Raw genomic sequence first — 12038 nt, 5'->3', positions numbered from 1 at the left:
AACTATGAGTGTTTTTTTTTTTGTGTTTTTTTTCATAAAACAAACAAAGCTCCCCAACTTTCGAGCAGTTCAGTCGGTAAAACAAACTTGGATTACTCATATCTAAGCTTCTAAAACTAAACAGTCCTAATATGGAAAGTGATTTGTGTTTCAGTTGGCCAGGATTTCCGTCTGCCGCTGCTGACGCTCAGCCTTAGTTTGCATGAGAAACGGTGTTGGGGGGGGGGGGGGGGGGGGTGGTGATCCAGCCTCTTCCTATCAGTTAACAGCTGCATAATTACCATGCAGCCAAATCTTTATCAGACCTTTAAAGGGTCATAGTTTGTTAGTGACGTGCTCCATCCATGGCGTTAAAGTGTGGCGCCCCGCAGCGAGCTGTCACTCCAGCGGACTCCGAGGCTGCCGCTCCCCCGGTTAAGACCCCCAGAGTTCGCTTGGTTTTCCGCCTCTGGCGCACTCTCAGGGCGGCGGTCGGGGTCCTTTTTTCCAGGTTTTCCGCATCTTTTCAAGGATCAAGGCGATCAATGCAAATGCACTCCGTTGATGCGCGGTCTGTCAGTCCATTACACGAGTAAGTTCTGATTTTAGTGATTTTCTTTTCTTTGCTGAGTTCACATTCACCTGCAGGAGGTTTTTGGTTAATTAATTATAAGCTTTATTGTCAGTTTATTAATGTTGTGTTTGCAGCAGATCGCTGTAACCTAAAATAAATTAAAATGCATAGCTTGTAAACAGAGGCGGTTCTGCTGGTGGTTTCTAAACTTATAAAAGAAAACAAGTTTTAATTTTTGGTTCATTTTCTTCTGATATGGAGGTTACCTCTGTAAATTTTATTCAAATTTTGTCCGTTATCAGACATCAACAAACTCTCTCCTTAACACAGAAAAAAAGTAATAGATGTATCCCAGTGAGTTTACATTGTAAACTAAAATACCAACTCTCCAGACTACTCAGTCAACTAAATAGTTTTGTCTCTATGGGCATGTAAAACTAAGTTAAAACTAAATGGTTTGGGTGGGGTTTAGTGAACTTTCTGTTTCTCTTCAAAGAAAATAGTGTCCCTAAGAAGATCTTTATTTCTTTTTTTTTTTTTTTTTTTTAGAAAGAGAAGTTTGAAATATTTCTCAGTCAAGCACCTTTTGTCCTCAAATCAAAACTATGAAAAAGTTATAAAAAAAATTAAGGCACTCTTTGAAAACAAATCAGATCTCAATCTAAAAGAAAAGCATCATGCTGGATATTCATACCGATATGGAATGGGCAATGCGTTAGGAACAAAATGATGGCACATCATTTGATGAAAATTAAAATATCGACCCACCGAGGTCTTGATGCAGGGACACCGAGAAAGAGAAATTGAAAAACTGGCGTGGGAAGCTTGTTAAATTTGCTGAAGTGTCATTATTGCAGCAACTGGAAACGGTCCTCGGTTTGTAAGGCCCCCACGTGGTTGTACAGTGAGGCAAAAAAGTATTTAGTCAGCCACTGGTTGTGCAAGTTCTATTTAGAAAGATGGGAGAAGTCTGTTGTTTTCATCATAGGTAAACGTCCATTATGAGAGACAAAATGAGAGAAAAACAACAGGAAATCACATTGTAGTTAAATAACTTATTTGTAAATTATGGTGGGAAATAAGTATTTGGTCACCCACAAACAAGCAAAATATCTGGCCCTCACATACCTTTAACTTCTTAAGAAGCTCTTCTGTCAGAAAGACTTAAGTAAACGCCTACTAATATCTTTTGGTTTTTAATGTTTTTTGGGGGGGATTTTTAATGATCTAATGTGCATAGACCAATAACAGCACAGTTAACATTTTGAGTTGAACAACAATTCCTTTTTATTGTGTAATTATATTTAGAATAAGGTATAAATGTATTAATTTATTGTAAAACAAAACAGTTACTAGGGAAAAGTAGATATTGGCAGATACAAATAAAACGCGATAGAAGCTCAGGAAGAGCGGCTGCCGACAATTTACTCTGGCCAGTGGGGTGGCCATGGTATGGCATGGGGGAGGGGGGGGGGCATGGCCACCCCTGGCTACCCCCTGGTGGCGCCACTGCCTGTTATCTGTATAAAAGACGCCTGTCCACAGCCTCTAACAGTTAGACTCCAAACTTAACCATGGCCAAGACCAAAGAGTTGTCGAAGGACACCAGGAAGAAAATCATACACTTGCACCAGGCTGGGAAGAGTCAATCTACTATAAGGCAAAGGCAAAAGGCAAAGGCAAATTTATTTGTATAGCACATTTCAGCACAGAGACAATGCAAAGTGCTTTACATGATTAAAATACAGGGGGGAAAAAACAGAATAAAAGCAAGTAGGAATAAAATGTAGAAACAAAACAGAACATGGGAAAATAGAAACTAAAAGCAAACATTAAAAACAGTTGGACTGGTTCTAGGTATGCAGAGAAGGCTGCAGCCAGACAACCTTAGTGGTCTGGAGGGTTGATACACTGATAACAAGTCTGTGATGTATTTAGGTGCTAAGCCAATTAGGGATTTATAGACTAACAGAAGTATTTTAAAGTCTATTCTCTGAGATACAGGGAGCCAGTGTAAGGACTTTAGAACTGGGGTGATGTGCTCTACTTTCTTAGTCTTGGTGAGGACGCAGGCAGCAGCATTCTGGATCAGCGCTGCAGCTGTCTGATCCACTTTTTAGGCAGGCCTGTGAAAACACCGTTGCAGTAATCAATTCTACTAAATATAAACGCATGGATTAGTTTTTCTAGATCCTGCTAGGACATCAGTCCTTTAATCCTAGAAATGTTCTTCAGGTGATAGAAAGCCGACCTTGTAACTGTCTTTAGATGCTTTTGAAGGTTCAGGTCTGAGTCCATCACTACACCCAGATTTCGGGCCTGATTAGTGGTTTTTAGCTGAAGCAGCTGGAGCTGTGTGCTAACTTTTGATCTCTCCTCTATTGGTCCAAATATTATTACTTCAGTTTTGTTTTTATTCAGTTGAAGAAATTTTGGCACATCCATGCATTGATTTCTTCTAAGCATTTACTGAGTGCCTGAACTGGTTTATAGTCACCTGGTGACATGGTGATGTAAAGCTGTGTGTTGTCTACATAGTTATGGTAGCTGATGTTGTTGTTTTTTATGATCTGAGCAAGAGGGAGCATGTAGATATTGAAAAGGAGGGGACCCAGGATGGACCCTTGGGGACCATCCTGGGGACTTTTTGTAATTTCTGATGTAAAGTTACCTACTGATACAAAAAAGTCCCTGTCCTTTAATTAGGATTTAAACCAGTTGAGAGCTGCACCAGAGAGGCCGACCCAGTTTTCCAGAAGGTCTAACAGAATGGAGTGATCGACAGTATCAAATGCTGCACTGAGGTCCAATAGAACCAGCACGGTTGTTCTTCCACAGTTTGTATTTATATGGATGTCATTGAACACCTTGATAAGGGCGGTCTCTGTACTGTGGTGAGAAAGCCAGACTGGAAAACGTCAAAGAGGCTGGTCGTAGTTAAGAAGGTGTTTAATTGTTGAAATACAACTTTTTCAATAATCTTACTGATAAAGGGGAGGTTTGAGATGGGCCTGCAGTTCTGGAGTAGAAGTTTGTCTAAATTGTTCTTTTTCAGCAGTGGTTTGATATTTGCTGTTTTTAGGGACTGGGGGAAAACACCTGACAGAAGGGACGTGTTTATTATCTGAGTCAAATCAGACGCTATGACAGGTAAAACTTTTTTAAAGAAAGCTGCGGGGAGAACATCAAGACAGCATGAAGAGGAACTTAGCTGCTGAATGATCTGCTCTAAGCTTTTGTGGTTTATTTGGCTGAATTGGGACATTTTGTCAAGATAAGTTCCAGTTGGATACAGCTTTGGATTTGGAGTTGATATGGATGTACAAACTGATCCTCTGATCTTTAGGATTTTCTCAGTAAAGAAGTTAGCAAATTCATTGCAGGCCCTGGTGGAGTGGAGTTCGGAAGCCACGGACACAGGAGGATTTGTTAATCTGTCGACTGTGGAAAATAAGACACAAGAATTATTAATGTTTTTCTTGATGATCTCTGAGAAGAAAGATTCTCTTGCATTTTTCAGTTGTAAGTTATATCTGTAAAGTTTCTCTTTATAGATGTCATAGTGAACCTGGAGTCTATTCTTTCTCCACCTGCGTTCAGCTTTCTGACATTCCCTTTTTTCACCTCTAACTGCTGGAGCATTTCTCCAAGGAGATTTTTTCTTCCCGGAAAAAAAACTTCACTTTAACTGGAGCAATGCAGTCAATGATATCTGAGACTTTAGACTGAAAGTTATCTACTAGCTCATCTACTGAGTTGCAGCCCAAGGTTGAAGTATCAGAGTAAGCTTGAATAAAAGTTTCCGTGGCATTGTCCTTAAAGGTGCGTTTTAAGGACAATGCCACTTATGATGTCCGTTTGGCTAAATGAGTCACTGGAAATTATGCTTTCAAAGGTAACAGAAAAATGACCAGCTAAGGCAACATCAGTTACATTGACTTTAGAAATCTTTAGATCTTTAGTGATGATCAAGTCTAAAATATGTCCCTGTTTGTGGCAATAGGCAAGCAGGTTGGTGTGAATAAATCAACTGTAAAACTGGAGCAATTGTAAGAAAATGGAAGACATACAAGACAATTGAAAATCTCCCTCGATCTGGGACCCCATGCAAGATCTCATCCCATGGGGTCAAAATGATCATGAGAATGGTGAGCAAAAATCTCAGAATTACCTGATGAATGACCTGCAGAGAGCTGGGTCATCAATTTCAACAGAAAATGGCAAATTAGGATAACATACAGTCATTTTTGCTTTTTTATATTCTTTTTTTTTTTTTTTTTTCCACTGACAACACGTCTTCCCCTTTCGGCTACTGTAATCAAAAATTGTAATGCAACATGGCATCTTCCACTAGTTGCACCACTACCTATTTATTTATAAACTACTCATTCTAATCTAAAATGCAGAATGAAGGCTTTCAGTTTTGATGTGATTGTTATTAGACTTTGGCAGAATATGCATTTATGAAAGGAATACTTGATTTGTGCTAATAAAAAACCAAATTAGTTGCACACCGTCGTTATACGTTTTTATTTAAAACAAGAAGGCGAGTAAGGCACTAGCTCAGGCTAATTTAGCTTGGATACGCTTATTCTTCAAGAAGGGTCGGATGTATCAACCATTGAAGGTTGTGTTAAGAATAAATGGAGATGGGCTTGGCTGAGAGAAACGGACGAGAATGGGAAGGTTGTCGGGTCGTGGTGCAAAAAGGCTTAACCTGCCAGGTGTGTGTATGTGCATAATATGCCACCTGTAATGAATCACGGCAGCAGACCCAGAATTCAGGCAGACCAGCAGAGGTTCTTAAAAAAATTGGATTTATTAAACAAAAAGCAGAGCAATGCAAAAAGGACTAAAGAATCAACAAGACTAATAAAAAACATCCAGAACTTCATAGGAACAGAAACTGACTGGTAACATGACAGAATAGCTCAGGTTCTCTGGAAGGGAAAAACTAGGTCAAAATTCCAAAAACAAACATCAGATCAGGATTGACTCACCCAAAACCATGACAAGACCAACAAGACGACCTGGCACTGACGTCTGGTCTCAACAGTTTATATGGAGGGGGAGGCAGGTGAAACCGGTGAGAGGTGATTGCAGCAGGGGTGGAGTTAGGCAGGTGTGCAGAGTAAGTAAGACCAGACATCAGTGCTGAGGCTCAAAACAAGAACAGATCAGAAACCAAACCTAAAAAGCTTAGAGGACAAGTGGACAGAAACAAACCACACCAAACCTGATAAGAAACAAAACAACCCCGAAGTATAAAACTAAAACAGAAGATAAAGCTAAGACTAACACGGATGACCAAAACAGGATAAACTAACTGTAAACAAGCTAAACAGGAACCTAGACAAGACAAAACTCAAAGCAGCCAGAGAACCTAAGGCAGGAGAGTAAACAAACCAAAACAGAACCTAGAATATTACAGCCACCAAAAAAATCAAGTAAGGCATAATTAGGTAAAAAAGTGCTGATGCACCATGAATCTGAAGAAAAGCACAAAGGTGCTGCAAGTTTTCTGCAGCACACTTCCTCCTTACTTGGTGCAACAGCTACAACAACCGAGGCACCTGCATATCTGACCATGTGTGTAACCAGAAAATTTGCATATGTGCGTTAATAGTCAAGCATGGCCTGTCTCTCACGATGTTTCAGCCTCTTCTTGGCTTGGTTGCTGAAGATCAGAGTGTACTTTCAAGACTGTCAATATCAAATGCACCCACCTGTTATAGCTGTAGTTGGTAATCCTGTTCAGAAACACCTTTTGTTATACTGGGTAAAATAGTCCTTACATCCTGAAAGTAGTCAATACATTACGTATTCACAAAAATGCCTGTAAAAACTCTAACCAATCTTTGCCGTTCGGTCAAGGGCAGGGATTTGTCAAAGGAAGGGAACTTGCATTCACTTGGATAGATATGGAATTCAGAAACGTACGAAAGCACAAGGTTGTGGTTGGCTTTGTATGTTCATGGGATTGATTTATATTAAATGTGATAGGGAGCCAGTGGAGTTACGGTAATGTAGCACAACAGTGAAGCAGAGGATGTAATGATGCAAGCTGTTTTCTTTTGTACTAGCTGCAGTACAAAAGACCCCCCCCCCCTCCCCCCAAGTCATGTCCAACTTCATGGCATGCAGAATGTGCTCGGGCTGATGCAGTTTTGTGGAAAAGAGGAATCACAAGGACAGAGCTAGAGAAAGAGAGACACAAAGAAAACATATAGACAAAAATTGCAGAACCTGACAACCAGCTGCTACGAAGTAAAAAAAAACCTCTTACAGCCACAGTTAGGAGACCGGCTAAAGACAACCACGAACACCTGCAAAGAGATGAATCTAGCTCTGAAAAAGCAAAACTAATAATTATGCAATGAAAAGAAGGACACGATTCCCCCAGAGATAGAAAAGACTTATACAGTTACTTATTTCACTTTGGTTGGCTTGGATGGATTTTTCCCTCAGCAAATGAAACCATCATTTGAACTACATTTAACTGTAGTAAACAAAACTACATACTTTTTTATTCACTCAGATTTTCTTTGTATGATTTAGATTTTTTTTAAAAGGAGCAATAAGCAATTTTTCACCACTAGGTGGTACTTGAGCTCTGTCTGTAGACCAAAATAACAACACCTCCTCACTAAGATCAGAGCTCCATCTAAATACCCTTATAGAGCAAGGACTCTTTAGCCAAAACGGAAGTGCGGTTGCCATGATAAGTGCTGTCCGAATAGTGCAGTCAGTAAGGAAGGAGGTAGGAAAAGGAGCCTGTATGCTCCCTCCTGTGGCTAGTTTTGCCTAGGAACCCGGCGACGTCCCTTACCAGCACTAAGAACCCTTAAGGTATCCCACAATCCTTTGCGTTACATGACGTATAGGCACAGCCCCCTCACAGAAGTCAACAAGAATGTCTGGAGAGAAGAGAGCGTGCACTTTGTAGTTCATTTCTGGAAGGCTGTAGGCCTGGATTTGACTCGTATCTATGTGTTTCGGTCATGTAATGACGTTGGAGTTAAAGGCTGTCCGAATTCGGCACAGCAGTCCAAAGCTCCTTTCCTCCCCACAACAGAGTCCTTATTGTTGACCTCATTAAATGTCAAGGAACAGGAACTAGGAAAAGGAGCTGGAGGGTATTCAGATGGAGCCAAAAACTTCTATCATGTCCTTACTCAGAGTTGCTTTCAGCGGCTCTCTGAACCTTTCTTAAGCTTAAACCTCTGGGTTGGAATTTTTAGGCTATGATAGGAGCTCTCTGAGAGGACTTCTTTCTGAATGCATAGGATTATGGCAAGGAGGTCCTTAAAGGAGTTGGAGCTCATCGCCAAATACACTAACCAGTTTTAATTCTTTTCTCTTTAGAAAGCCTGGAGAGATCCCATGTCGTGAGAAGAAGTCTTCGTCTCGCTTTTGGTTCCAGGTCCTGGTTCTTTTCGGTCTGCTGGTTATTTTTTTGTGCTATAGCCTAAGCAGCAACTCACTGTTTCTGTGGGAAGGTTTTTCTCTTTTTGCCCAAGCTCAGCGGGTTTATGCCCCCTCTTACTGGGTCCATCCAAATCACAGAGTCATACTAAATGCATTTCATAAAAACACAGAATCTCCGGCTCTGCAGCATGAAGGTCTTCAGTACCATCAAGCTTTCCCACAAAACTACCAGTTTGTTATGGACAACGCTGAGGTGTGCAAGAACAACACACCTTTCCTGGTCCTGATGGTTCCTGTGGAGCCGGAAAACGTTGCGGCTCGGGATGCGATCCGCCAGACGTGGGGCAAAGACAGAATGGTTCAGGATAAGGTGGTACTCACTCTGTTTATGCTGGGTCTCAGCGGAGGAGGTGATGTCGAGGAGCTCAGACAGGAGAACGAGCAGCACCACGACCTGATCCAGAGCAACTTTATGGACACGTATCTCAACCTGACCATTAAAACCATGGTGATCATGGACTGGCTGGCCACACGCTGCCCCACAGCGGCCTACGCCATGAAGGTGGACTCCGACATGTTCCTGAACATTGATAACCTGGTGATCATGCTGAAGATGCCGGGGATTCCTGAAATAAACTACATGACAGGAAGGCTTATGTGGAATGTGCCAGTTATCCGGTCAAAGGACTCCAAGTGGTACGTTCCCGAGGAGCTTTACCCCTATCCTCAGTATCCGACATACCCTCTGGGGATGGGATACGTCTTTTCCAATGATCTTCCTGCAAAGTTTGTGGAGGTCTCAAAATTTGTCAAGCCTTTTAATATAGAGGATGCTTATATCGGGGAGTGCCTTAAAAAGCTCGGACTTTCACTTACATCTCCACCGGATTCCTCCCAGTTTAAGACTTACATTACAATATATGATCGCTGTGAGTTCTCTCAGGTTATTACATACATTCTTGGTTCTTCAGAACAATTAATAAATTATTGGATAGATTATAAGAGGCCGGGACCTCATTGTTAGGCACCCAGCATAAATACAGTTAGAAATGTATGGAGGTTTTACTTTCTTTTATTATAATTTCTGTTGTTTACACTAGAATCTTTTGTTTAAGGAAATGTTTACTTAAATTCTGAAATGCGTTATCTCTAAAGATGGGAATTTATGTTTTTTTTGTTGTTGTTTTTTTTATATGTTAAATCCCATTTTGGAAACCAATTCCTGACAAAGAGGGCAGTATTGAAACGTGGATTAAATCCACTCTGGAGAGAAATTCTTTTGGTTTTTTTTCTTACTTGTTGATCCATATCAGATTTGTGTTTATAAAAAATATTTGCAACTGCTGTGTTTAGCAAAAAGTTAAAACTAATCAGGGTTATCTTGTAATTTGCAGAAGCATTCATACGTCTGCCTGTTTTCCACATTTGTTTATGTAAAAACAACAAATGTGAATATATTTTTCTATCTGACTGATCTTGAGCTATTTTTAAAGAGCAATAAGTGACATTTCGCCACTAGGTGGGCTGTCGAGCACTGACTGTAGACCAAAACAAGATGTATGACAACCCGTACCTTCATCCCTCTTGCCTCTCCCCTTCTCAGCATCACTTGTCGGAGAACCATGTCTATTGAAGAAGTAATGCATAACTTTATAATGCTGTTAGCAAGACAATGTTTCGATCTGCTCAACGTGTTCCCCGCCATTTTGCTTCTACGCTACACTGCTCTGACGGCCACATTTTATGGGCAGGGAGGGACTAAGCCCTCAGTGGCAGCTGCTCACAAAGATGTACATGCAGGTGCGGTCGGCCTGGCTTTGTAAACAATCGACTCCAGATCAGCACCGAGAGATGGTGTGTAACGTCATACCATATTCCATTTAACAAGATACCTTTGGTTCTTCACATCCCCATTTTTTAAGTTCTTTTTATCTAAAATAATACAATTTTGCTTATTGCTCCTTTAAATAAGAATTGGCATTTTTTTTTAGATGTGAGCTACTATCTGGTAGAGGTGTACCCTAAAACGTTTGCTGCAATAATTGCAGAGAAAGCTGGTTCTGCAAACTAATGAAAGTGGCTGAATACAAATGTATGCCACACGTTTGTAAAACAAACTTGATTATATGTTTTATTGTTACCTTTTCAAGACACTAAGTATGCATTGGACATGTGAGATCAAAATCTGGGTCATGTCATAACGCTCACTATTATTTCCTTTGAATGTAGGAATGACGGATATAGCAAAAAATATGGTATTGTAATTTTTTTCCTGTAAAATAATCACATTTTTATTACAAGTTGCATTTGTTTTCATGAAGAACAAAGCAATCACAAGAGAAGAACAAAGAAGAAATCTTTATTAGTCATTGCAATTGTACATTCCAACAAAATGTGTCTCTTGCATTTAACCTTAGGGAACAGTGGGGAGCTTAAAGCGGCCAGGGAGAAGGCTGGGGCTAAGCACGTTGCTCTAAAACTAAGCTACCGTTTTCCCGAAAACATTTGGGCCAAGAAACATTTTGAACCGATTGCATGTGTTTGTGAAATTTTTACCAAGTGTGATTGAGTACAATTGAAATGTGATATTTAAGACCCTCAGTACTTAAATACCCTCAGTCTGATACTGTTTGACCTATAGCTTAATAACTATCTTTAAAAGCAAAGCAAGAATTGCAACCTTCAGGAGAGATGCACTCTCACTGTATAAAAGTTCTAACATAAACTAAATAAAAAACCCTAATACATTACCACATTACCAAACAATATTAATGTGCAGAAAGAGCATTTTAGACAATATCACAGTTTGTCTGCTTTGGCAGACTGACATTTATGTTTTTAAAGATTTATTTTTTATATATTTTTATATATTTTTATTTAACCAAGTATGTCAAGTGACAACAGGTTCTCATTTACAGCAGTAATCTTTCCACAAGGCAGCAGAAATGGGCAAATAATACACACCGAATCAAATTACATGAAAACATCCCATCTCACACTTTTTTTTTTTAAAAGATAATCTCAAAAGGAATCATTTGTAAAGAGTGAGTTTCTCAGCACAGCTGAAAATGTCTAAAACATTAGGGTCTGGTATCATATCATTCACCCCTTGTAGGAAAAAAATAAAATAAAATTTGTATGCTAGTTAAAAAAAATAATTAAAAACCTCACAGTTTTTGTGTTTATCACTGATATTTCTATGGATTTTGTTAAAACTGTTCTGTCTTGGTTGTTACAAAGCAATGTGTTCAATAATTGTTCTTTTTTAAAATGAATATAGGTTAACTTTACTATGCTGGCATTTATTTTTCTTTTCATGAAAAAATCATAAAGGAAAGACTAATATTTTCACTGTGTTTTCTGTAAACTTCCACGTCAACAAATTGCATTTGAATCGAGCGTTCTTGGCCGTACAAATGAGCAGGCCTCTTCTGAAGTTGTTGCCACGTCACAGCCGCTCGAAAGGAATTCCAAGGAAATCCTGTTTATTGTATCAAAAGATACAATCTGGCAAGAACGTAGTTGTGCAGACGCTTCATAGTGCGGTGCAGTACAGTGCACTCAAAAAAATGGTCTCAGTAACATATAATATCTCTATTGCACTAGTAAAGTTCCAATAAAATGCAGTATCTCTTTACAATTGTTCACTCACCAAACTTTTAAAGATAAGCATGTACATAGAGTTCAGGATACATACTGTAAAAGCACAACAAGAAGCCTGGCCATGTGCGGACTTCCTCAGGAAACAGGCAGTTCTGACTAAGCTCTTTTAGTGGCCTTTTGGTGATTGTACTGTTATGGAGGACCAACTCTGACATAATTAAAAATAAATATAGAAATAAATATAGAAATAAATGCCATCTAAGAAAACTATTCCACCGAATGATTCGAATAATTTTTTGAAATGGGCCCAAAATAAGTAGCTACTATTAACATTAGATGAATACATGAAACCCCACATTTATGTGCATGGAATGATTGATGTGGCTTAATTTTATCGATTGTTGTTTGCTATCTATAAGAAAATATTAATTAAAAAGTAATTTAAACTGATTAA

The 12038-nt window shown here is 39.4% G+C and overlaps 1 protein-coding gene across 1 annotated transcript; it reads left to right on the top strand.

Moving 5' to 3' along the window:
• Positions 1 to 268: 268 nt before the first annotated feature.
• LOC118556418 (beta-1,3-galactosyltransferase 2-like) lies at positions 269 to 11133 on the top strand. Its single transcript, XM_036137384.1, has 2 exons — positions 269 to 571; positions 7919 to 11133. The coding sequence occupies exons 1-2, from the start codon at positions 345 to 347 to the stop codon at positions 9003 to 9005; spliced, it is 1314 nt and encodes a 437-aa protein (XP_035993277.1). The 5' UTR covers positions 269 to 344; the 3' UTR covers positions 9006 to 11133.
• The last annotated feature ends 905 nt before the right edge of the window (positions 11134 to 12038 follow it).

This window comes from Fundulus heteroclitus, chromosome 5 (genome assembly GCF_011125445.2).
Source record: "Fundulus heteroclitus isolate FHET01 chromosome 5, MU-UCD_Fhet_4.1, whole genome shotgun sequence".
Taxonomy (NCBI): domain Eukaryota; kingdom Metazoa; phylum Chordata; class Actinopteri; order Cyprinodontiformes; family Fundulidae; genus Fundulus; species Fundulus heteroclitus.
Note: the sequence above shows the minus strand (reverse complement) of the source record. Positions and strands in the feature narration are given on the sequence as shown.